A 27865-nucleotide genomic window follows, 5' to 3' on the forward strand; every position below is an offset into this window, starting at 1 on the left:
GATATGAATATGCAAATAGTAAGTCACAGCTGCAATATTGTGATAATTAATGATCCATCAATGCATGTTTTAAATGTCAAAGTTAAAGCAGCAGATTGCACTACATTTAAAAACACCTACACATAATTAATTGTAACTTGATGTTGTATGTTGTACCACTTTTACATACATCAGCAGGGGAAGGTCGTAAATAAACAGCGCAGTGTGAAATTAGGTAGAGACCCTGCTTTACGCTTACTAAGTGTAACATGCACAGCCCCTTGCCCCATCTTGTTAAGTATGACCAGAGTTAGATAGCCATTTCTACTTACCTAAACATTTCCGACATCTCCACAGTTGCCAACCAGAAACTATACGAGTTTGCATAGTAATTGCAGGTTCCCCGACCATGACATTCAATAAATGGAGCCGAGCGGAATTCCTCCAGGCAGGATCCTGGTGACGCCAAGGCTTGTCCAGACCCTTCTGCGCCTGCGCTGGTGTGCTGGAAAAAATAAATGGAAAATAAGAAAGATAGTGCAGTAAGGCAAGACACTTTCAAAGTGTGCTAAGTACAGAAGTGCTGAAGTACTTGTACAGTTTGAGAATTTAGAACAATACACATTATGTGCAGGTGTGAGTAAGACACTGTAGTAGGCGTGTGATACACAGGATGAAAGTGAAGGAAGCACTGGTCCATACCATCATAAAGGAGTAACCAATCCAGAGAGAGTACCATCCTTGGGGACAGGATGGGATTTGAATGGTCTGACTGTGTATGGCTATCACCATAGCCGGGGCCTCACACACCGCACACCTGGAGAAGAGAAAGCGAACACCAAGAAGAGAAGACAATCAATAAATGATAATCGAGAAGGATCACCTCACTTGAAGAAACTCTTTGAAAACAATAGAGAGCTTGGAGAATGGAAATCCTGACTACCAGGGGACTCCCAGCAGCCACCCTGTGGCACACACTGAGTGCAACAGGAAGTCAAGGTAGGGGCAGCGGGGGGAGGGTTGTTGGGGTCGCTTCATCTACAGTCAAAACTATTTACTAAGGCCTAAGGCTTACGAGGACCTGTAGCACAAACAATAAAAGGCTCAAAGACCAAGGTAACTGAAGATGTGTTTGTAAATACAATTGAATTGCAATGGGGATGGTTTCATGTGTAAGAGTGACAAGCAATGTTGCTGCGATGCAGCCTCTGTAAATTCTCTGGTATAGAAGGGAATGCTGATCTCATCCCCTGCAATGCGACTCCCTCGCACCATGCAATGTTGCTTTCTCATTCCCTGCTATCTTTCAATCCATGTCTTTTTTCCCCTGCAGTCTCTCTTATTCCCATGTTACCTTCCTTATTATGTCTTGCTTATCTCATCCAGGCTTGCCATCAACCAGTGCACTGTCCCCCTTGTTCATACTGTCAAACTGAATCACATACACCAAGCAACGTCTGTTGTATTACAAGGAAAATTTATTTTTATCTACCACACCCCTCTGATATTCCCGCAATATCCAAGCATATCACTTTAAAATAAGAAGCTACTTACCTTTAGGAGTGACCTTTCTGGTGGGTACTCTGTCTAACCACATATTTCTGACCTTGTGATTAACCCCAGGTGCGCGACTGGATCTGGACACTTTAAAGGCCGTGTTCTTGCACGCCAGTACGTGATGTTGTGCAACTTTAGAAGGTGGTTCTGACACTATGGGCCGCCCTGATTTTTTGCTTATTGAGCACCTAATTGTTGAGCTTTTGCTGTGGGGGAGCTGCATAAGTTGGGACTGACCCACAGTGAACGAAGGATGTAAGAGACTGCATGGGGATTTTACTGGTGTCCCCCTGGCTTGTCCTAACTGCAAATTCCTCACCTTGTTAATAGATACCAAAGCAGTACCTCCCAAGGTGGTGAGTCTGTGGAATAGCTCAGATCAAAACGCCCAGCAGGACCGAATGGCAAAAAAAATGCGACTGTCATGAAAATAGTGCTTCATTAATGCGTACACATAGCAGTGCACTCTCACAGTTGAAAAATCAGCAGCATCAGTCCAAAAAACATGGGCTGACCATACAAAAAGAGGCATTTCTTTACAGATCCATTTTCCTGGTCATAGGACGTAATCAACAACTGTGCATTGGCTTAAAAGGAGTACACATTAGGAAAGTGAAAAACAAATTTAAGTACGACTGTGGAATCACCATGGGTTTGGACGGAAACATATGATGTATAAACCTTTAAGAAAACTCTTCACAATGGGTACTTTCAACAAGGATGGCTGGTCTGGCAAAAATAAAATTCCCAAACAAGCTAACAAGTAACCTCTTACACTACTCACTGCAAGTCCTTGCTGGGGACAATAATAAAAAGAACAACAACACTACTGACAGTTAGACCTGCAATGGGTGGGTGCCGCACCAATAAACAAAAATGGCACACACCTATTTTGTGGAGGGGTGCTTGGCTGCCATGATCACATCAACGACTTTGGAAGGAAGATCAAAGGAGTCAACTGTTGCCACACGATCTCCATGCATGGTTGAAGCAGATCGCACAGACCTGGGTGCATGACCGTGCCCAGTTGCAGCAGCAGAAGGCCTCTCGAAACACCAGCCTGATCGGAGGACAGATGCTCAGGCCCAGAAGTTCCAGGTACTGCGCTCTCCTAACCCAATCCAGACCACTAAGATGACTTAGGCACAGTAGTTTCTGATCTTCTTCAGAACTCGGGGCAGGAGAGGCAGAGGCAGAAACGGAGCAGAGTCCTGTGCTCCACTCCAAACAGAATGCTCCTCTGAGGGACAGTCTTCTTGCGAACTTTGATGTGAAAAAGCATTGATATTGCATGGTACCGGTGGTGGAAAATAGATAGAGCCAGGGTTCTCCCCATTGTCGGACGAATCCCTGGACCACTTAGGATGTTACTGCCATTGGTGATCCAACAGGTATCGCTGACTGAGTTTATCCTCCCTGGCATTCAAAGATCCCACCAAATGGTTCACAAACAAGGCTAATGCCCTGATAACTCAGCCAGTCCCAGAGATAACAATCCTCCTGGCACAGGACCCAGGACTTCGCCTTTTCCTGCTTGCTGTAGTATCAGATGGCGGTGGTGCAGTCTGTGAAAACCTGCAGCAGCCTACCTTTAATGGTTGGCACAAAGGCCTTTAATGCCAAGTGGCTCACCCACAACCCAAGTAAGTTGATGTGGAGGCATGTCTCTTCCCGAGACCAGAGTAATATGATCTCCACCTCTCTCAGATGACCTCCCCAACCCAGCAGTGCCACGTCTGTCACCATAATCAGCTTTGGGTAGGGTAGGTAGAGGGATCTGTTGCCAGTTGAATTGCAGTGAAGCAGACACCACTCCAGATCTTTTGCAATCTCCTTCAAAACCTGGATGGTGTCCGACAGGTTCCCTTGCTACTGGGCCCACTGAGACTTCAGATCCCACAGCACAGCCTCTATTGTGCCATCTGGCATAGTTAAAGAGCATGATGCAGCAGGCCAGTAGGCCAAGAAGCCTCAGAGAAATCCTCACTGAGACCCAGGACTGAGGCAGAAAAACTGGAATCACTGCCCAAATACCAGGATTTTCTATTCTGAAGGGAAAGCCTGGACTCTACCATATACAGGATGTCTCCAATGCTCAGAATCCTCTGCAAAGGAACCAGTTGTGACTTCAGTGTGTTGATAGTGAACCTCACAATGTCAAAAGTGTTGCCATCATCCCAAGGAGGTCTATGACTCCCTGCAGTGAGACCACCTTTAACAGCTAGTCGTCGAGGTCGGGAAAAACTGGTATACCTGACGCCTGAAGATGTGCTGCGACCACCGCTATCAATTTTATGAACACCCAGGGGCAATGGTGAGGCCTACCTGGAGCACTGCCAACTGGAAATGTTCCTCGTCTACCATGAAGTGCAGGAGGCACCATTGAGCCGCCGGGGCAGATAGAACTTGGGCCAGCATAAGAATCTTAAATGTTTCCTTTCGTAGGAAGGTGTTTAGAGGTCAAAGATCAACGATAGGACAAAGGCCTCAGCACAAGGAAGAAGAGGGAAAAATATCCAGTCACCGCTTCTGAAGCCATCACCCTTTCTATGCACCTTTGATTTAATGAGCCTGCACTTGCTGATGCAAAAGAGACAGGTGGTCCTCCGAAAGTCGCTCTGATGTAGGCAGACAGAGCGGCAGGTCAAAAGTAGGGGTGGGCAAAATAGTCCATTCCGCATGCGGAATTGGCAGAATTTTGGCCTCTCCATGTTACTCTTTAATGCAGAGTTCTGGCCAAATTCTGCCAATCACCGCATGGCAGAATCTTTCTCCTGCGAGGCTCTAAAATATACAAGCTGGGGAGCGAGATTTAGCATTCTCTTTTGCAATTTTATAATAGGAGTGGTGACTAGAGTTCCCCGACAGAGGGATGCCATTCAAGTAGGTTTGCTGCCGCTGGAGTACATTTTCTACACTAGCAGCAGCAAAATCAACTCGAAAGGCTGTGCCCATCCTGCGCAACGTGTGGTGCAATTCACACTGATTTTCAGCACTGTTCGCACTCATGGTGCTTAACTGCTGCCCGAGCTCCATTTTTTCTGCCCATTGGTGGAATTCCACAGAATCTGCCACTAAGGGGATACTAAAGAGGTTTTGAAGTTGTAGCTGGAGTGGCGGGGGAGTATGAGTTGAGGTATCCAGTCCACTAGCATCTTGAAGGTTCCCATATCAGTTTACTTTATCATTGCATAGGGCAAACTCATCTCCATTATCATCCCCACATGGCTGACTCTTGTCGGAGCACAAGCCAAACATGTTTGTGTAGTGTCTGTGTGCAACTTCACAGGAATGGCATTGTGTCTGAGTCAGAAGGATTGAGTATTGCCTGTGCCAAGTCGGGATCAGAGCACGACCTTGGTTGGAGTTGAGACAAATTCAGCTCAGAGTTGGATACCACGATAGGTTGTGGATCCTCCTCCAGTGCATGAGGTGTCACTGCGGGTGTTGACATCGAAGGGATAGGCACAGAGTTTGGTGCTGGAACCAAAGGCGACATCAGCTCAAGTGCAGAACCCAAAGTGAGTTCCTGGGGCACAGATAGCGTGAAGGATGGATCCACCGTCTGTAACCTGACTGGAGGCCTCTGCTGATCCTTGGGGCCCAAAGGCAAATCAGAGGGAGCCAGCAGTGTGTCGAAGATGCTCAGCATGGTCTTAATAAGGTCTTAATAAGGGCTTCCATCTGCTGGGACATTGCAGTTGGACCTAGAAATGAGGGGCCTTAGAACCAGGTCTGGAATGAGAACCCCAGCTGAACGGGAGCAAGACAGAGTGAAACAGTGACTCCCTTGCACCATCTCTAGGGATAGAGAGTGGCAGGAAAGTGCTAAGTCCTGCTTGCACTTTAATCATGCAGGCACGACTTTGTGATCAGGAGTAACTCCATACTTTTGACTTCGACCAGGAGCAGGACTTGCGTGGAATCTTGACAACATTCCCCTCACATTCTCAGATGTTCTTTAAGTTCATTTGGGCACAGTCCTTGCAGACCTTGAAATTGTGCACCAAAGCAAAACACCAGAGGCAGACCTCATGTGGATCTGTCACAGACATATGTTTGCAACAACCCCTACAATGTTTAAACCCTGACGTTTTAGGGGGTGATATGTACCCTTGCACAATGGTAGATTTGACAAAAATAATGACGAGTTACAAAAATCTCTTCATGGGTGGCACTTATATGCAGCCTTGTTTGTCACTTCTTGGGTGGATCAAAGATGGCGCAGAGTCACAAGGACGCGCCTATCAGTACCCAGGAACACTGCTTTTTGTGTTTCGAGACCAGTCTGGTGCCTGGGGATACTCACAAGGTGAGGAATTTGTGGTTATAAGTATCCATCAGAATATCACTTTCATACCCCGCAATATCTCTCACTCACAGCATGCAAGGTCTCGCCATTATAGCATGTAATACCTACTTTATTGCACTGTATACCTCCTAAACTGTGTTGGCCTTTGGGCGTACCGCGGGGATCTGTTCTGGGCTGTTTCCTCGCTTCTCTCATGAATACATCACCCTTTTGCATTGGTGATTACACTCCCACCCTGAACCTCTAAATTCCCAACTTCAAACCCCTCTTCCAATAAAAACCTTCTTGACAACTTCTCAGCAAGATGAGTGGTGTTCTGTTTCCTAATGCTCAACTCCTCTAAGACTAAAATCATCCACCTCCTTGCTGCAAAGACCCTCTCTTCTACCACTGACGTCCCTTCGGTCAGGCTCCAGCTTCTGTCTTCAACAAGGCATTTAATCACTTTGTTCATCACCTCCAGTATGGCTTCAGCCAAATTCCTGCTTCTCGAAATAAGTAGATTCCATAATTACCTCCCCCTCCAGACAGACTATTCCCTCACAAGGATACGTGCCTCTCTACATATTATTTTGCTCCCCTTGACAAAAGTATTAGGGCCATATGTATCAAGCCTTTTGCGATTCGTTTTCGGCCTTAGCGAATCGCAAACGGCCTTTTTACCGATTTTTCAATGTATGAAAAAATAGCAAAATAAGGAATCGCAAAAAATTGCGATTCCTTATTTTGCTTAAGCATTTAAGGAATCGCAAATTTGCGATTCCTTAAATGCTATGTATGAAGCTTTTCCAAATTTCGATTTCAGATTTAGAAATCGCAAATTACCACCAACTTATAGTTGGTGGTAATTTGCGATTTCTTGTAAATATGCACAATTGTGCATTTGTGAGGGTGGCATATGACGCACAAACATGCCCATTGGGCATGTATGTGCGCCATATGCACACACATGTAATTTACAGGGGTGCAGCAGGGTGTCCTTGAGACACCCCTGCACCCTTGAAATAATTCTCAAATTACGATTAGCAAATTGCGAATTCGCAATTTGAGAATTATTTCGCAATCATTCCTATGGGCCTCCAGGCCCATAGGAATGCATTGGAAATTATTCCTTAATTGCGAATTCGCAAAATGCGAATTCGCAAATAAGGATGATTAAGGAATCGCTAATAAAAAGCGAATTTCTTCATACATACCATTTTGCGATTCCTTAATAATCGCTATTTAGGAATCGCAAAAGGGTTCGTTGATACATATGGCCCTTAATTTTGCCATTCGCACACAACAAAGCCTACTCGCATACTCATTGACCACGGCTCTCTGACACACAACTTGTTTGCTGGCCACCAAATTTAGGCTGCTATACAAACCACTTACAATAGCCTTTATATCTAGACACAATGGCCCTTATTCACAAAGGTACATTTGCACTTTTGGTGTAAGTTAACTATTTTTTTGCTACTCTCAACCTACAAGTGTAGTTTTACTTGTAGTATATTTATGACTGCAGAGACTGTCCTATCTTTTTATGTGCAGAGTTCTCTGCAGACATAAAGCTACTACACATAAAACTACACTCAGAGTTTGTGAATAGCAAAAAAACCAATAAAAGTATACTCAAAGTGTACGTTTACCTTGCAGAATAAGGCCCAATATTCCTATCTAATCCAGATTACCAGACACCTCATTCCTAGATGCACCCAATGTTTGGCAAACCATAACCTCTTCCCCGTTATGAAACCACCAAGCACTATGTCAGAGTTCGGAACCTTTGAACAACTAATCCAACCACATTGGTCGTCCTCCCCAGAGAACAAAAAAGTAATTTTTTAAGGATGTTCTTGGCTCTACAGAAACCAAAGCCGCCACCAGCCAACCACCTCCCTCCCATATTTCAAGACAGCTCTTAACGCCCACTTGCTAAAAGCCAAGCCTTTCGTAAATAGCTACTGACCTGCACACCTCCTACACTAACCATCTGAATTTGTAAATATGTTGTACATATCTGAACAATTCTACCAAGTGTGATCGTTTTGTCATGATTTCATGTTGTTCCTAGCACCAGGATGCCTGCATTGGTGAAAGAGCGCTCAATAATATCTCATTCAGCCGTTATATTGTGTTCCACCCAACTGATGTCTTTCCACCCAAATTATGAAGCACGTCTTATGTGCCACATTTAACTCAAGTAAAGCACTCCCAGTAAAAGGTCTGTTGTACTATCTCTATAAATAAATACAGGAATAAATAAATAACCCTACAGAGTGTAACTATTATACCGCAGAATGTCTCTCCCAACAGTCAATATATTACCTTAATATATATACCTTACAAACAACAGTCCTGTTTCATACCTTGCTTAGTCCAGTATGCCAGCAGGACAGCTCAGTGAGCTAAGCTCTCACTGGTGAAATATATGTGTAAATTGCAGTTCACATGTTTGAATGCTAGCAGAGCTAAATTGTGCCTCTATCCTCTTGTGGCCCAAACATTGAATGAATGAATGAATGAATGTTGGATTTATAGAGCGCGTGGTTACCCTGGAGCGTCCCAGCGCTGTACCACTGGGGAACCCGTCCTGGCTTTCCCTGTGAGATGGTCCCTTTACTGGGCATCCCCACGGTGCAGCCAGGCATCCCCGGCGAAGATGGGGCCGGAGTGGAGACTAAGCAAGCTATTGCCCAGAGTTGCATCATGGGACCCTATGGTTAGAGTGGCACCGAGGCGAGATTTATCGGGCACGCTGACATTGGTCCTGCACCCGGCCGCGTCGGGAATTGAACACTGGTCCCGGGCCGACCTCTGCCTCTGGGTCTGCCGCCTCTAACCGTTGAGCCACACTTCTCCACACATTGAGCTAATTGATAACTAACTGATCCTGTATCCTATGCCCATGTATTTAACTTGCTATGTTCCTATTCTTTGACATGCCATGGTATTATGCCCTACAGTGCCATGCCCCCCCTTTGAGGTTCCAGATTACCGAACAATGCAAAATGACAGGTGCAGTACAAACTGAACTATGATTCCCCCAGACCCTCTCATATGATGCCCGCCACCAAGAATTTTAATTTTTGAGCTAGAATTATCCCTACACAATCGATGTATTTACATGAAATGTATTAAAAAAGGACACCTATTATTAGTGTCAATAAAAAGTACAGCATAGTGGCATTTTTACTTTAACTTTTTTGTCAAACGATAAACCTATCCAATATGTTCAATAATCATAGATATGTTTCACCCATTTTTTAGGTATCAAAGTGATTGAATCTGTTTCAGCTGGAGTGGTTTAATGGTGTCATAAGAGTGAATATTAACCGTAAAATCATATTCCTCTTCAATTCAAAACACACCAGTATAAACTCCAATCTATGCTAATTTACCCCATGAAAATATAATAATTAGGTACTTATGACACATGCGCAAGAGGCCTAATGCAAGGGCAAAATCTGGATAATTTCATACAAATGGGAAGATCATTATCAAATGAGGTAAAAGAAAAAGGCGTAAAACAAATGAGGGGCAAAATAAATGGAAAGTAGTTATTAACAACTCTTTTTAAAGTATTTATAAATAAATAAATAAATAAGCACATTAAATAATGTTAGAGTGACAGGCTTCTTTTTAATGTCTGTCCCCCAAAAAGAGGACAGTGTTGTGAAACAAACTACTTTGAACAGACACCTGGTCAACAAGACGACACTCACCGACTGATGAACGGCTGGATGTTTTTCCCGTTTAGTGGCTCCATGCTCTGCGGCATTGGCTCCGGTGTAGACAGCCAATAGGAATAATCATTACGTGAAGCAAAATTGCACACATTATTAATGTTGCAGAACATAAAGGGCATGGTGCTGAATCGGCGGAGACAACTGCCTGCTGTGCCTATGGGGTAAAAAAAAAAATACAATATTTAAGAGAGAAAACCTGTGCTTTAACTAAATATCAGCTCTGCGGCAATTATCTTCATGCTTTCCATTTAATTTCATCAGCACTTTACCTCAGGGTCACGGATGTGACTTACGCAAGTAGTGTGAGAATGATGCAAAACTCAAAGGCAGCCTTAGGAGCCACAGTAAATTAAAGTGCTACTCACGGTCCTCCATCTTGGATTGGGCAGTCCCCCATTGAAACAACAAGGCATTGTGTGCCTCTCTCCCTCCCTCCCTCGTGTACATGCTCTTAATGCTGCCCATAAAATATCCTCCTCTCGCAGACAAGGATTCCCAGTGGCAAAGGGCCATAGCCAAGGCAGTCGTAAAAGTACCAGTGGGCCAGAACCCTTTGCCCAAGTCACAATCTATCCACTGCTAAAGAGGAAACACAGGACCAGGAGTCAGTGTCCCAGTTGACACGTGCAGCATAAAGAACTGTCTGCTTATATTGTAAAAAACGTAATTTGCACATGATAATCAGGACATACAGAGCCATTCTTTATAGGACGAAGTATCAACCACCCCCATATACAATGGCAGCACACGTATGTTCCAACACCTATCCCTTTACTATGCTTCATGACACCAAACCTTTGATTGCAATGCTCGGCTAGTCATGTCAACTGTTGTTACTAGAAAACACTGTTGTGTTCTGTGTCTCTATGCAAGTTAATCATTTTGTCCCTTGATTAATCGTACGTTTTTAATGTCTTATGCTTAGAAGCTACCATATTCTGTACATTTGCTACAAATGTAGGGCAATCTATCCATATGAGAGACTTGAATACATTGTATTCATCTGTATCAAACAAAACTGGCTTACATCAGGCACTGATTCTACAGATAATGCTAATTTCCTAAAATCTGTTGCTTTTTTCAGGGAGACAATAATAGAACAATACCTATGTTATAGGTATTTATAGCAGAGATCTCAATGGTCAAATGTGAAGGAATGTGCACATGCTGTCACCTAAAGGAGAGACCTATGTCCTTATTTGAACTTTAATGCAATCAGGAACAAAGGTTAGAGCATGAATATTGTTGATTATTTTTGGGAATCTCAACACGTGACATTATAGATTGTTCTTCAATGGGTTTACTAGCATTGTATATAGGTGACAACATAGTTCTACAATCATTTTTCATACATTCACATGAAGCACTATCCGAGGATTACTTGCACAGACCATTTTGTCAATCGATTAGACTGAAAACACAAATCCCTTAAAAAATCCCTGCCTTGTATAGTCAATTAAATTAAGATACCTGACAACACCAACCCCTCTATACCTTTACAACAAACACATCAACACTGCTACACTCAATAACAACATCGCAGTGTCACAATCACTGACTTAAAGTGAATCTTACCTACTCAAATATGTCACCTTAAAAGCCAACTCTGAAACCCCAAATTTTCACCATATCCTACAGTGGAAAAAAGACTGAAAACAAACCAGACCTGCTCCTCATTACTGAAAACTCTCAGGACTGGCTGGCAATTTAAAATCTTCACTGACAATCACTAAACAGACAGGCTGAGACTGACCTACTTTGCCACATATTCAGATACATGCCATCTCTCCATCTCTGTTTGTGTATAAAAGAATAGAACTATCGTGGCGCAAAGTAAAGACACCAACCAAAAGGCACTCAAAAGAATGTTCCCAGATGTCAACCATTCAAACACAAACTCTAATCCAACTTTACCTTCCTCCAGTCAGTGTCATCATAATGCAAGCACTGCCACATACGGATATATGATGTTACAACGCATACCATTACAACTACCTACCATTACAACGCGACCATTACAACGCATACCATTACAACGCATAGCGCTTAGAGGTGCTGGATAGTGGTAAGTATAATTTACTATTCCAACTCCAGTCCCCGTGGACACTAGGGAAGGTGTTGGATAGTAAATTAAACTTATTCCCTATCCTAGGGCGCCCCCCAGCGCAATGCGTTGTAATGGTATCCGTTGTAAAAGTTGCGTTGTAATGGTAGGTAGTTGTAAAAGTTGCGTTGTAACAGGTGTATACCCCACATACACCGCCTCAAGGACATGTCCGGACCAATGCGAATGAACAGCTGATGGAAGGCTTGGTCTCTAGAAAAAGGCGGGCCCCCAGGACCCGCTTTGCCACTATTTCCTAGGTCTTGGCCACTTGTTGTACTATGTAAGACTATGTGGTCGGTTGGTGCTCCCCTGCCATAAGGCAGACTGGCAGAATCTCTGCCCTCTTATTCCCCGCTAACAATCTCTTTTCCCAGTTGTCCTCCAACGAACACCATTGCACTGCGTGCTGGCGCTGAATTTCCATGTAATATAATTCTAGATTCACAAGGCCCAACCCCCCGCTTCTCAGGTTCTAACTTGAGCACCAACAGTCCTACCTTGCTCCTCTTTCCCGCCCAAGCCAGCGAACCAAGTAAACTGTCCAACTGCTTAAATACAGTACGAAGTACTGGACAACAGGAGTTCTGCAACACGTAGCGGCACTGTGGGAGGAGCACCATTTTATTGTCTGCTATTCTGCCAATTGTAGACAAGGGCAGCGCATTCCAAAAAGGCATAGAAGTTTGAATCCCCTTCACTACCTCTTGTACATTATAAGTCAACAGCTAATGGGGCTTTTGTGCCACCTGAATACCCAAATAGCAGAACTTGTCTGTCTCGCACTAAATTCCCACCTGCGGGAGCTCCACCACCAGAACCATGGACAGCCGTGCCAGCGGGAACAATAATTCCTTTTCCTGGCTAACATATAGCCATGACGTCTCCCCGAACTTGCCTCGGGATGGAATGTTGAGGTTGCGTAAAATAAAGAAAGATTTCATCCGCATATAGGGGCTGATTAGGATGGAGGATTTTCCGCATCCTCCGGGCCGGCGGAAGCCATCGCCGGCCCGGAGGATGCGGAAAATCCTCTGCGGACCCACCAAAGACCCACTGCCTCATTAGGATGGCTGGTGGGTCCTGGTATCAGTCCGCCGCTTTTCTGACGCGGTTGACTTACAACCGCTGCGGAAAAGCTGTAACATGGCTGGCGGTGTCTATCAGACACCGCCAGCCATATTAGGATAGAGTAAAAGAGATGCTTTTCCACGGCAGCTTTTCCGTCGTGGAAAAGCATACGGGATTTGACTTCGGGAGCCTGTTGCGGGCACCCTGGGTGAAGGGGGGGGGATGGGGGTTGCACATGGGGGGTACCCATGGTACCCCCCCTGCATTTGTATGCAGAAATCGGCAGGCACCGCGCGTTGCCTGCCGCTTTTTGCATACAAATGCATTGTATGCATGTTTAACATTGCGGCGGGTGCAGCTTGAAGCTGCACCCGCCGCAATGTTAAAGATATAGGATGTGACCCCCACCCTGGCGGTCACATCCTAATCTGCACGGAGGGAACGCCGCTGCCCATGCTGACGTTCCCTCCCACTCTGGGGTTTCGGACGGACTTCCTAATGAACCCCATAGTGACAGCACATACATATTGTTCTCCACCCTCTTACCCCATTCCGCCAATACCCCTCGAAGATGAATGACCTCTAATGTCAGGGCAAGGACCAGGGCAAACAATAGCGGGGAGGGTCCCCCTATTAACTGATGTGCAAAATATTTGGAAAATCTAACATGAAATATGGACTAATGCAATTTTACCATGGGTTATGTCCAGTAAAGTCCTGCTTGTAGCTGAGTTTAAAACCAACACAACTGGCACGTTGAAACAACAAATCCCTTCATGCTCCTGAGTTAGTAAGAGAAGGTTACATTTTGTAATTTAACTTAAAGCTATATCAGCGTCTCAACTTGATAATTATAAACCGTAGGCAAAGGCATGAGTGTTAAGAACAAATGAGTGAACTTGGAGGTATTTTGAAGCTGGCGGATCAGTGGGGCTTCTGTCTATTTAACGGATGAGTACCACGTTGGTTATCATTCAAGATCAGTATATTTGAATCATTCCTCGATTTGAACAATCCAGTGGCACATGTTTATTCTGCTAATAGTCCTGAATGCATCGAAGTCCAAACAGCATCTTCATTAAGCAGTGAGATGGTTCAATTTCATGAAATTGCAACAAACACAAAAATGTATTTTCAGCAACATACCCCAACAATTCGACACGGAAATCTGTGCAGGTTCGAAGAAAAACGCCTCTTTTAATCTTAGCTCCTCTCCTTACACAAAGTACTGTGAAACGACCTTAAGACGGAGAGCCGGGTAAATGATGTCACAATAGATTGCAAAACCCAAGCTGACATCATCAAATAAAAGAAAATTCTGGAATTTCTACGTGAATGATGTCACAATGGTTCTCAAAACCCAAGCTGACATCATCAAACAGAAGAATATTCTGGAATTTCTACATGAATGATGTCACAATGGTTCTCAAAACCCAAGCTGACATCATCAAATAAAAGAAAATTCTGGAATTTCTACGTGAATGATGTCACAATGGTTCTCAAAACCCAAGCTGACATCATCAAATAAAAGAAAATTCTGGAATTTCTACGTGAATGATGTCACAATGGTTCTCAAAACCCAAGCTGACATCATCAAATAAAAGAAAATTCAGGAATTTCTACGTGAATGATGTCACAATGGTTCTCAAAACCCCAAGCTGACATCATCAAACAGAAGAAAATTCTGGAATTCCTACGTGAATGATGTCACAATGGTTCTCAAAACCCAAGCTGACATCATCAAACAAAAGACAATTCTGGAATTTCTATGGGAATTATGTCACAATAAGTCTCAAAGCCGAAGCCGACATCATCAAACAAAGGAAAATTTGTGAATTCCTACGTGATTGCGAGCAATGCCGGACTGGGTAAAGAGAACTCTTTTCTCTACACAGAATGGCCCCTTTAAGATGGCTCAATTACTACAAAGAATCCCATCAAAATGCTCCTGTTCGCGAGGATAAATGCGGACATGAGGGTTCTGTCACCAAGTATGGAGGGTACATGATTAGAACTGGCACTTTGTAAAGGAAGACAAAATGACTTCATTAATATATACATGCTACTGTGGTTTCTCGCAGGTTGACTGACCTACAATGAGCTGAGAACTGACAAAGGACAATACGACTGTGGAAGGAAGTCATTCTGTCATGACCGTCTTTAAATTGCAGGTACTGGAAATAGCAATAAGCAAGCCAGTTTCATAAACATGAATGCATTTTAGGGAGTGCTTGTGTTTGAAATCTTATCCTCGGGTTCAAGGGCACATATAACTAATAATCTCATCTGCTCCTCCACCTCCAACAATCTGTCAAATATTTAAAAAAATCCTAACTTTCCTCCAAGTTTTAAAACTGCAGCAGTGCTGCCATCTTTACATAGCATGTGAAATAACAATGCAACACACACAAAAAATAACAAAACTAATGCATATACCACAACAGTATATAAACACACAATGTACCAATGCAACATACAATTGCATTGTTATACATAGCAATTAACGCTTCTACAACTGCATAAAACACACAACAAAATATAACATACAAAAATAAAAATATTTGCAAGCTATTACTTAGCAAGCAAATTGTGTTTCCACTCCAACTAAATTTCTACCGCTTACTGAGGAGCAAACGATATATGACCCACTTAAAGGAATGCTGTACAGTTGGGTCCATTCCTAGGTACTGGCAAGGTCATTTCTACCATCAGAACCAAATGTAGGACTCAAAGAAAACATGGAAATTCTTGTCACCATGGTAGAATGAGCTCATGTGGCATCTCACCCAAGTCTTGGCCATGTGCCCTCTCGTTGCCCTGCACATACAGGAGTGAATAGCCATCGTAGATTCGCGACGTTCCTAGCGGGCATGGCGGAGTGTCTGTACTTTGACTGTGTCGAGTTATTAGGAAGCCGTGGGCGACTGAACCTGACCCGGGTGGGCCTGGAAGACCTTGCAAGCCATCTGGCCCTGGTGGTCCTGGAATGCCTCTGGTACCTGGTGACATGATTTGAGAATATCAATGACAATTTGGTACTGAGAAACAAACCAATGAATTAGAAAAACAACACAATCCCAAGAATTCGCTTCAACACTCTATGCTTATACTCTCTTTATTTTACTAAGGCTAAAACATTGGCATATTTAAACATATGTTTTTACATTAACTTTTTAGAAAAAAAAATATTAAAACATGATTATTCTGGGATTGTATAATGGGGATTTTCCACATTTGCGTGCTCTACAGAAATCTGAAATATTTTTTTTAATCCAATGAGAGCCGCATTCCTAGAGAGATAGACTGGGCAGAGTGGAGACCGGAGTAGATTATATGTATGGGCGTTCCTTTTGATGAATGTGTGTTTACAAAGGACCCCGCCTCCTCTGTTACCATGATGCCTGTATCCCCTAAAAGCTATGCTTTCAAGTTTTAATTTAATTGCTAACAGGTCAGATAGTGTTGTGGGACCTAAATTAGGAGACCTCCCTGACCAACCTAATTAGTATGAACAGGATATTATTTACGAATTGTTCACCTATAGGGATCCACATGCCCTGACGAATGCCCCAGACCTTACAGGCTATTAATGATGGGCAGAAACATGTTGGCAGGTAGTAGTTGGGTGTGAGTCATTGTACTCCACTACCCAAACGATTTTGACTTTTTAACCACACCTAGTGTTCCACTCAAAAAAGTTATTTCCCCTTGGCACACTAAGGTATTTTTCAATATTTAGCTGGATCCCCTGTCTTATGCTGTTATCCAGTAAGATTTGTGTAAGAACTCCCTCCTATTTAGTCAGTGTTTGAGGAGGTTGAGTCCGCCTTGGTGGTATTGCCCTACCAGGGTGGGGAGAGGATTCCTTTGAGGAAGCATGACACTTAAAAGTGAGTGAGGCTTCCACTTCCATTAAGGATGACTTTCCATAGACCGTAATCTAAGGTTTAAGTTTCACTCAGTCTATATATGTGTCAGAGCCTATAACTATGGAGAACTAAGTGCACGGTTCTTTCAATTTTTTATAACAACTGTTACCGTACACTTATGTTGTGTAAGAGGGAAAACAATACATTTATTTATGAAAACAAAATCACATCCCTATTAAAGAAATCAAGCGTCATGAACCCTACATCTTCGACTTGCACATACATAGTCCGGCAAGCCCTGAGACCCAGAGGCCCGGGGCTACTGATTTATAAGTCACAGGTGGGATGGGGCACAGCTGGTAGATAACCTCATGAACAGGAAACCCTAAATCAATTCCATAGATAGGCACAGTAACATTACAATGGTCAAGGGTGAATGGCCCCAATAAAGCACACATGGCCGGAGGGGATACGCTTGCTCCTAAAACACCATAAAGTCAGTTATGCCACATGAGTTAGTGACACATAGTCAATCAGAACACAGCACACGTAGTGATCACCTGCTCCCCATGCCGGACATCTGGACACATTACCCAATGGCCGCACTGTGTCCACGCAAGGTCGAGGCCCACCCTTAGGAACCATTTGACTTTTAATTTATGGCTTTAAGGCAGCAACCAATATGCATCACCATATATGGTCTGCCGGAGAACTTTACAACCTGATGAATATTGTATTTAAGAAGGATGCCAAATGAATGTAATGAATGTATGACGGTCCTCGGACCTTATGCTCGTAACTGTCCTCCCGGCTGCTTCGTTTAATTAAACAAACTGTTCCTGCTTTGCCAAACGCCTCTTGACTCGTTTTTAAAGGTATTTCAAACTCAAGTAACAAATGCCAAGAAGGCCTCGGCCTAATGCGGCCTCACCGGTGGCCAGTTAAAGCTATCCTGATTTCTTTAAACCTTCGTCCTCTTTCATATTGCATCTTATGACCCTTCCACTCCTGCATGCTTTACTTCATTTCAACCCTTCTTAACTAAATACCTACATCAACTTACGACACACTTTAACTTGACAGTTCTTAATGCTCCATCTCGAAGGTTCCAATCTATAGTGGCTGTCCCCTCTGCTACTATTTGCACCATCTGCACAACACTCTTTGATTCTGATCCCTAATCAAAAAGCGCAACCTATTCAGCCTGCTTGTGTTTTTTCTTCTTTGGATGGTGGCTCTCCCCGGTTTGCCTCACTTGTTACCCCCTACTTTTCTAAGATATGAAATTGAGTCTCAGCTCTGCTCTTCGCATTCTTTTAAATATACAGTTTATTTCTATGTGTGTCTTTTAAATATGGCGCATGCCTGGCAAACTGACTCTCGTAACCAAGATGAATGAGGAAAGACACTTACCCCACTTTTCACTTTCAGTTTTAATACACCAAGAGTAGGTGACCTGTGTGTACAGCAGGGTCACTTAGGTTCTCGTTTCAAAATCACATCCTATTGAAAAACACACAACCAAGTACGCCTAAAGACAGATCTGTATCCCAAAGGACATTCCCATATCAGTGTTGATTTGCTAAAGTATCAGGAATAGGAGAACTGACATCACACACCCTTTGACTGCAGACAGCATCACAAGGTGTCCTTTACCACCTTGCTCCTCAGCAGTCAAACTTTAACTTCTGCTGTGCTGGTGGAAGAGCAAAGAATAAAATGTCAGAGATGGAACTGGGTCAGGAAGCCACGTCTACTTTCTGTTCATGATGCTGAATTATAACCCCTGAGATGCCAATATCAGTGCCAGGCAAACTAAAGAGCTCACCTGTGGCAGCGATTGCTAATTGACGTCTGTTCATTTTCATCACATTTCCTCCTGATTTGAATGCAATACTTGATCCAGCCTGCATATCTTACCTGGTTGACCTGACGGTCCCCGGTCTCCTTTCCGTCCCAACTGGCCTTCGAACCCTGGAAGTCCATCTCTACCAGGATCACCAGGTTGCCCACCTGGTCCTAGAAACAAAAGATTGGACCCAATGTAAAAATATGTGCAAAGCAGGTGAGACAGAAGACCAGATAAATGTGTTGAGAAAATTGAGTCAGAGCAAAAGCCTTGTACATACTGCTCATCACTGCTCTACCAATAAATCAGGCATCAATATTGTATCAATTCAAGCTATAGATGGGTCCCAAAGTGAATTTTCAGCTAACAATACTTAAGGTTAGCAGTGAGCAAAATCTGGGTGGAGAAGATGCTCAAGATCCTCTACTTAACATATACTGAATATGAGTATTTGCTCAAAGATTGTCACATCTGGACTAAAAACACAAATGTATAGTTACCTGGTAAACCTTGAGGGCCAGGGGGCCCAGGAGGACCCGTCGATCCTGGCCTACCTGGTGGACCTGGTAAACCTGGAAGTCCTTTTATTTCACGGATTTCACCTTTTGGACCTGGTAAGCCTGGAAAACCTGTCACAAGCAAATAAAAAATATTTTAGAGTTAATCAGGGGGCTGTGAGTGCAGAGTAAATACCAAAACTGTCTCCTAAAAAGATAACAGAACAGGAACAGTACCGATAAAGTCAAGAAGCATGTGTTGCACCAAACAAACTTAAATGCAAGTTATATTAGCACATTGCCACCAAATTAAGGGAAGGCTTCCAAATTAGAAGTTTTCTCCATTCCATGAATGCATTTAACTTGTTAATCCAAATGTATAATCTATATCAGGCGTTAATCGTCAGGATATTATTGGCTACATAGAGTAGAGAACATCAACGAATACCTGTAACTAAAAACTGAAAGAGGACCGTGGTTTCCAAAATCCACAGGCTTTCCCAGTTAGCTGAGAAGACTAAAAAGCAAAGAGTCACCTACAAAAAGGGAAGGGCATGTACTTGCACAGTGTTCCAAGTACTTTATTTACCTTGCCTCTGTTCTGCCCAGGTTGCAAGTTCAAGTACCCTTAAGACATTTAAGAAAAAAAATTGGAAACCGAGAAACTGAAAAGTAAAACCAGAAGATTGTGTAATTGTAATAATGAACATCTCTTAACCCTGCATCAAGGCAGTGGCATCTACATAAAACAGACAGTATTGCAAGCTACAGCCCTATGAGTACCGCACAATACATCCAATAGGGCTAGATTTGAGCAAATCCATGCATGTTATTTTGGATGTGGTAGAAATTATGTCATGTACAATTTATAATCCACCTTTGTAAAAAGGTATGCATTCAGGCAGATACGAAGAGTGTACCCATGCCCCATTTAGAAAAAGACTGACTCTCATGTTCGAGAATACTGGTGAAAGATTCTCTAGAAAAAAGAATCTAAAGCTATCATGAGTAATAATAAAAATGCAAGATGTAGGCTATACGGAAAGTTACTCAAGTAAATTGACACAAGAGTGCGCCTTACATCATCTGCAGAGAAAAGACATATCATTAGGTGAATCCAGTGGTGTTTACTTGGTATTCCCTGTAGTAGGGTGAACAGAATGAACACAGTTTTATAGTGCACTGCTGCCTATAGTTGTGTTCAAGAACTTCTCTAATTTTTGAAGCAGGCTTGAGTTAGCATGCCTGGTTGCAGTCTGGCCTCACAGAGTACGTTTATACCCCACTGCCAGGATGTCTTTAACTCAAGAATAAACCAAGAGGGGTTCAACTTTAGAGCTTTTACTAGAAGAGGAAATTGACACCACATCCCCTTAGTTAAATCTCACCTAAGACAACGCGCATGTGCCTTTGCGTGCAAGAGATTTTCTTTACCAAGAGGGGCTTGGAGCCAGCCCATTACTTACCATTTGTTGGCTTCATTGTCACTTTTTTTTGCTGCCTCCTAATTGGACAGTGAATGCCAGTTTGACTTCCTCTTCTTTCTTGGGGAGCATGGACCAAATACTGATGGCTTCATTTTGATTGGTGTCATTCCCCTGCACTGTGATTGAGCTACTATTTTCCTTTTCTTTTCCCTGTCATTCATTGTATCCCGTGCTGCTTTTTTTGTGTTGCTCCTTCCCTTCCACCCCAGTTGCTCCTCCAATCCCCCATTATCCGTGTTGCGTCTTAACTCCCACTCCGCTGTGATCCAAATTGCTTCTCTCCTCCCACCCTCCCTTGTCAGTGTTGCTCCTTCCTTTCCACCTCCCACACTGCTGTTGTCCATGTTGCATTTTCCTTTCCTCCCTCCCACCTTCCTGTTATCCGTGTTGCTACTTCCCACCTCCCTGTTGACTGTGTTGCTTCTTGCTTTCTACCTCCCACCTTCACAATATCTATGCTGCACTCCCCAACCGCCATAAGAAATAAAGCGTTATGACACGGCCATTGATGGCTACGTGATATCGGTTTTTTACCTTCTGGTTCTCCATGTTGCTTGTTCCCTCTCCTCCCTTGTCCATGTTGCTCGTTAACTCCCTCCCTTCCTTCCCTTCCACTCGCCATAGGAAAATAAAGCGCAATGAAGCAGCCAGCGCTGCCTGCGTCATTGCACTTTTTTCTAACTTTTAGCTGTAGGATAGTGTCCCTTTTTGCATGGTCAACCGCAAACTTTTTGCCTTATAGCTGATGCACTTTGACTGAGTGTTCCCTGGGTCCCTGCCAATCAGGTTCCCATGGTCTGTGTACTTTCCCAAAACTGTACCATTGTTCCCACAATTGGCACACCTCTGGCCCACTTATAAGTCCCTTGTAAAATGTACTAGAGGTACCAAGGACCTTGTGACCAGAGAGGGTCCCTTAGGGCTGCAGCATGCATTGCACCCTAAAGAACCCCACACCACACACATACACCCTGCCGTTGCAGGCTATGTGTTGTGGTGTAGTTATACTAAAAGACTCAACATGGCACAACTTCTTGGGTGCCATGCTAGCACCCCACTGCAGGTGGCATAGGTAAGTCGCTCCACTGGTAGGCCTTAATGCCCTAAGGCAGGGTGCACTATACCACAGGTGAGGGTATAAATGCACAAGCAGTATGCCCCTACAGTGTTAGAGTCCATTCTTGGACACTGTAAGTGCAGTGAAGCATTTTTGTGTACACGGGCTGGGAGTTTGTCAATATGAATTTCACAGCCCTAAGTTGGCTTTACAGAAGACTGTGAAGTTTGGTATCAAACTTCTCAGCATAATAAACCCACACTGATGCCAGTGATGGATTTATATTAAAATGCACCCCAAGAGCATCTTAGAGGTGGCCCCTGAAACACGACCAGCTTCTTGTGTATTGGCTGACCGGTCTCTGCAAACCAGCCCACCAGACAGGTTTCTGACCTTATGGGGTGATAGCCTTTGTGCCCATCGAGGTCAGAAACAAAGCTTGCTTTGAGTGGAGGTGTTTCTCACCTCCCCTAGCATAAACAGCAAAACTTGGTGGTGAGTCTCAAAACCTCTCACCTTGTGTTATGCTGATTTGGGCAGCTCCAAATAGTGGAGATACCCGCTCCCCTGTCCGAGCACCACTTTTTGGTGACAGGACATGCAGGAAAATTAGTAAGCAGAATAGGAGTGTCCACCTTTGCCCTGCACACCCCTAGGGTAGTCAAGAGCTGAGGTGAACCCTTCTCTTGAGAATTCTCCATCCTGGTTTGGAGAATTAGGCCGCATAGGGATGTGCCCCTCTCCCCATAGGGAGGGGGCGCCTAAAGGGTGTCGTCACCCTAAGGGACAGTAGCCACTGCCCTCCAACCTGAACTCTTTTCCTCAGATTACGAAGACGTAAGAAGAAGATGAACTGAAGAGCCAAGCAGAAGCGAAGGAGGAAGACGACAACTGATTTGGCCCCAGCCCTATCGGCCTGTCTCCCGCTTCAAGGATCTTGCTCGCAGAAACCGGGGTGTCCTGAAGCCAGCAAACTCCAAGAACCCCAGAGACCTGAGATGCCTTTGACAAATCAATCAATCAATCGATCAGGACATTTGTTAAGTCGCTACATACCCGTGAGGGTCTCAAGGCGCTGGGGGTGGGGGCAGGTGCTGCTATTGATCGAAGAGCCAGAGGAAGACTCTTTTCTCTCATGGACACCAGATTTCCTGTTAAGCCGTGCCTCTACGACGTACCCCCGGTTACCATAGGCTAACATTGGGCTCAGTGACCTCTGCACCTGGCCGCCCCAGTGCCGCTGGTGGTGCAGTACCTACCTGAAATTGAACCTTGCCCAGCGTTGGTCTAAACCCCTGAAGACTGGGGAAGTAAGTCACATACTTACTTCTTACAGCATAACTCTGTTTCCCTCCATAGGAACGCATTGTGACTTCTCCTATTGCACATAACTGCCAATATTTACTATTGCAAAGTCTCATTCACTGGAAAGCAATGTTTACTGCCTTGCAAAACTATTCCTCCTACATCTTGAACAATATTACTTACTGCTATTCTTGAAACGGTTTTACATACCTGCGACTGAGTTTCACTTGGTTCTAGGAATAAAATACCAAAGTATAAATTGGTCTGGATTCAGTCTTTGAGTGTGTGCTATCATTTCTTGCCCACGTGTGTACAAAAAAATGCTTAACACAGCCCATTGATAAGCCTAACTGCTCAGCCCAGCTACCACTAATTGAGAATAAGGTATTATCTACTTTATCCTCTGCTATACCTTTGGGGACTTACTAGACTCTGTGCACATAATTTCTCTTTTTGATATGGTATCAACAGAGCCAGCTTCCTACATCGGTGCACCAGCAGTGAGGCCTACAACTTAGCATTTATTGAAGTACTTCGTCAACTGCCTCATCACACGACTACAATCAAAAATTGCCTTTAGATTCACTGTATATCTGAATTGAACATTTTTCTAAGTTGTTTTTAGGACCTTGGTTAAGTCCCTTTAGTTATTTAAAAAGTTTAAAACTTCACCGTAGTTAGAGGTAAAAGTATTTAGAAGTTGTTTACACCTCTTTAGAAAAATCCCAACGATTAGTAAAACAATAACTGACAGAGAATGTGGGTGAGGAGCTCGACCTCACCCCATACCCCCATCTTGAGATGAGAGTTAAGCTCTCTGTGCAAACTTAAAAAGATTACCATGGGGTCCTATCCTTCCTTCTTGGGAGGATAGGAGACAAAACGGGGATGAGGAAGAAGGAGTGGGCACTCCTGAACTCTGCATGTGCCAAGATAATGATCGAATAGATTCGTACCTGTCGGTGTAGTTTTGCAGCTTGAAGACTTTCTGGATTCACTATGCTGTGCATTATTCTGCGGTCTAGTGGTTGGGTCCGGAATCGTAGTCTTTTCTCTTTTTTTTTTCCGTGGCCCAGGTGGGCATCGACGTCCCACCATTTGGTGCCCTCCCATGATGACGGCGTGCTTCCCTCGGAAGCTCCCACATTTGGGCGCCATCTTCGGATTCTTTTTTTCTTGTTTTGTGCCATCTTTGTTGATCCTTTTCCTTTTTGAAGGTCTTTTTCCATTCTTATAATTTCTTTTAAATCTCCTGTTCCTCCTGTCTCATCTTTCTGGCGTAGGTGGGTGGGTTCGCTAGTAATCTAGAAAGTCTTCACGCTCACCCCATACCCCCATCTTGAGATGAGAGTTAAGCTCTCTGTGCAAACTTAAAAAGATTACCATGGGGTCCTATCCTTCCTTCTTGGGAGGATAGGAGACAAAACGGGGATGAGGAAGAAGGAGTGGGCACTCCTGAACTCTGCATGTGCCAAGATAATGATCGAATAGATTCGTACCTGTCGGTGCAGTTTTGCAGCTTGAAGACTTTCTGGATTCACTATGCTGTGCATTATTCTGCGGTCTAGTGGTTGGGTCCGGAATCGTAGTCTTTTCTCTTTTTTTTTTCCGTGGCCCAGGTGGGCATCGACGTCCCACCATTTGGTGCCCTCCCATGATGACGGCGTGCTTCCCTCGGAAGCTCCCACATTTGGGCGCCATCTTCGGATTCTTTTTTTCTTGTTTTGTGCCATCTTTGTTGATCCTTTTCCTTTTTGAAGGTCTTTTTCCATTCTTATAATTTCTTTTAAATCTCCTGTTCCTCCTGTCTCATCTTTCTGGCGTAGGTGGGTGGGTTCGCTAGTAATCCAGAAAGTCTTCAAGCTGCAAAACTACACCAACAGGTAAGAAACTATTCGTTTTGCAGGGTGAATCTTTCTGAATTCACTATGCTGTGCTTAGACTTTGTAGCGGTTTGCTAAGTTTGTGGTGGCTGGGTGGAAGATGAGCGTTTGTTGTTGAATATATGTTGAAGCACCTTTTGTCCTTCTTGTGCTTTCTTGTTCATCTGTATATCGACGCAGTAGTGTTTAGTGAACGTGTGCACTGAAGCCCATGTTGCAGCCAGGCAAATGTCTTGAATAGGTGTGTTTGCCAGGAAGGCTATTGTTGCTCCCTTTTTCCTGGTAGAGTGGGCTTGTGCCGCTCTTTGTAGTTCTTGACCTGCCTGCTTGTGGCAGAATTGTATTGTCTGTGCGATCCATCATGCAATGGTGCTTTTTGTTACCGGTCTTCCCAAGAAACTGCTTCCCAAAGATACAAAGCATTGCTTTATTGTTTTACAATCTTTAGTTCTCTCAATGTAATGCATCACTGCATTTCTAGCGTCCAGAGTGTGCAGTGCTCTTTCTGCATTTGTGGATGGTTTCTGGAAGAAACTGGGTATCTATATTGTCTGCTTAGGTGGACCATGACACCACCTTTGGCATAACATTGGGTCTGTTCTCATTACCACCCTGCCATTGTGAATTTGAATGTAGTGTTCTTATAGTGTTAGCGCTTGTAGTTCGCTTACCCTGCGTAGCGAGGTGATTGCTACCAGAAAGGCTGTTTTTATGGTGAGCGTATGAGGGACCTTGTAAATGGGTACGAAGGGCACCTTCATAAGTTGCGTGAGAACTACATTGAGGTTCCAAGCTGGTGGTGGTACCCTTCTTGGGGGGGCGATTCTTTTGGCCCCTTCTAGGAATCGTTTTACCACCTGGGATGTAAAGAAACTTTTTCCCGTTTCCCCTCTTGTGTAGGCTACTATTGCTGCTAGGTGTACCTTTAGTGAGGTGTAGCTTAGGCTGCTCTTTAGCAAGTGTGTTAAATATCTTAGCACTGTTGATTCCCTGGTGATTTTCTTCTGTAGCTTTTCCTTGATGCACCATTGGGTGAGCCTTTTCCATTTTACTATGCAACAATTCCGTGTGGTAGGTCTCCTTGCCTCCCGCAGCACCGCCAGCGTGCTCTCTGGGAGTTTTAGGTTTACGAACTCTTAGTCTTCAGGTGTCAAGCTGCTAGGCTGAGGCTCTCCGGTTCTGGGTGGAGTACCCTTCTGTCTTGCATTGAGAGCAGGTCTCTTCTTTTTGGGAACTTGTGCGGTGGCCCCTGCGCCATTTCCACTATCTGTGAGAACCAGGACTGCCTGGCCCACTGTGGTGCTACCAGTATCAGTGTCATGTTGCTTGTTCTGCACTTGCTGAGCACCCTGTGCATCAGCAGTATCGGCGGAAAAGAGTAGGCAAATGTCTTCAATCAGCTTCTCCATAGTGTATTTCCTTGGGATTGCTGTCCTGACTGTCTGGGTGCGAAGTTTTGGCATTTTGCATTCTGGTGTGTTGCAAACAGGTCAATTTGTGGGTCCCCCACTTTTTGAATAGCTTTTGCTTCTCCTGTGTATTGAGCTCCCACTCGTGAGATGCGTATGTCTGTCTGCTGAGTGTCTGCTTCCACATTTTCCTTCCGTGGTAGATGTATCGCCAGGAGGTCTATTTGTAGTGGGATGGCCCACTTCCATATCTCCTGCGGTAGTCTTGATAGCGCCACAGATTGTGTACCTCCCTGCTTGTTGATATAGAACATAGTTGTGGTGTTGTCGGTTTGTATCAACACTCTCTACCCGTACAGTTGTCTCTGGAAGGCTTTTAGGGCTTTAGTTCCAGGTAGTTGATGTGTCTGATCGCATCTGTTTGTATCCACAAACCCCTCACTTTGAGCTGGCTCATGTGTGCCTCCATCCCATTTGGGATGCGTCTGTTGTGATGGTCACTGTTGGAATAGTTTCCCCATGCGATCTTCTCTTGCACTGCGTGCGTTACAACCGCTAGGTCCTCCCAACTCCCTGTTACCATTGCTGCGGTAGCCATTCCTGGAATGGTCTCATGTGGAGTCGGTTATTGGGGACGAGGTGTATGCAGGACGCCATCATCCCCATGAGTTTGTTACTGTCCTCACTGTGAGATGTTGACCCTTCCGGTAGTGACGTGTCTCCTTCAGCAGTGCGAAGGTTCTCTTCTCGCTGGGGAACACCCTGCCCTGAATGGTGTTGATCTGTGCGCCCAGGAAGATCTTCACCTGTTCCGGTTTTATTGAGGACATCCCCCAGTGTATCGAGAACCCTAGTTCTGTCAGCGTGTGCGTGACCTGCTGAGCATGTAGTTTGCATTGGTTGTAGGAATTGGCCTTTACCAACCAGTCGTCTAGGTAGGGATATACATGTTTTCCCTGCCTTTGTACGTGCCCCGCTACCGCAGTTAGGCATTTTGTGAAGTCCCTTCGTGCGGATTTTAGTCCAAAGGCTAGGGCCGCGAACTGGTAGTGCGCTCTGTTGATGGCAAATCTCAGTAGATGTCTTGTGTGTTCGGTTCATGGGAAAATGTAGGTAGGCATATTTGAGGTCTATAGTGGACATAAAATCCCCGTCCCTTATTTGTTGTATAACTTCTTGTAGGGACGTCATTTTGAATTTTTGAGTTTTTATGTATTGGTTTAGGAACCGTAAGTCCAGGATGGGCCTTAATGTTTCATCCACTTTTGGTAGGAGGAAGTAGTTGGAGTACACTACCTGGTTTCTTTCCTTGAACGGCACTGTCTCTATTGCTTCCTTGTGGAGGAGTTCTTGTGCTTCCTGCAGGAGGAGCGCAAGCTCTTTTGTTGAGCGCGTTTTGTTGGTTGGCCTCCTGTTTGGGGGCCTTTTTCCAGTTCTATACAGTATCCGAACTGTATGATGTTCAGTATTCATTTGTCCGTTGTTATTTTCTTCCACCCCTAGAATAAGTGTCTTAGTCTGCCTCCTACTGGAGTTACAAGTTCACTGATTTGTCTTTTGTGTGCGCCTAATTGTTTTTTGGGTCTTTTGTTGTGCCACCCCCGCAGAGATGTTGTGTGGGTGTGCACGTTCGATGCAGCAGAGTCACTTGGAGGTGGGTTGCTGCCCCCCTCTTCTTGTTTGTCCCCGTCCATTCGGTCACCCTCGAAAGGACTGGCCCTTGGTTGGTACTGCCAGTTTTGCTGTTGCTGA

The 27865-nt window shown here is 44.3% G+C and overlaps 1 protein-coding gene across 1 annotated transcript in view; it reads right to left on the bottom strand.

The window, feature by feature from the left end:
- The window catches only part of COL4A5 (collagen type IV alpha 5 chain), a 448329-nt gene that overhangs the window by 21543 nt on the left and 398921 nt on the right, over nt 1-27865 (bottom strand). The window contains exons 45-50 of the mRNA XM_086918465.1: nt 18976-19104; nt 18547-18645; nt 15544-15756; nt 9559-9736; nt 682-796; nt 312-484 (exon numbers count right to left, since the gene is read on the bottom strand). Of these exons, the coding sequence (XP_086774591.1) occupies nt 312-484; nt 682-796; nt 9559-9736; nt 15544-15756; nt 18547-18645; nt 18976-19104 (907 nt within the window). The remainder of the gene's footprint in view (nt 1-311; nt 485-681; nt 797-9558; nt 9737-15543; nt 15757-18546; nt 18646-18975; nt 19105-27865) is intronic.

This window comes from Lissotriton vulgaris, chromosome 4_1 (genome assembly GCF_964263255.1).
Source record: "Lissotriton vulgaris chromosome 4_1, aLisVul1.2, whole genome shotgun sequence".
NCBI lineage: Eukaryota > Metazoa > Chordata > Amphibia > Caudata > Salamandridae > Lissotriton > Lissotriton vulgaris.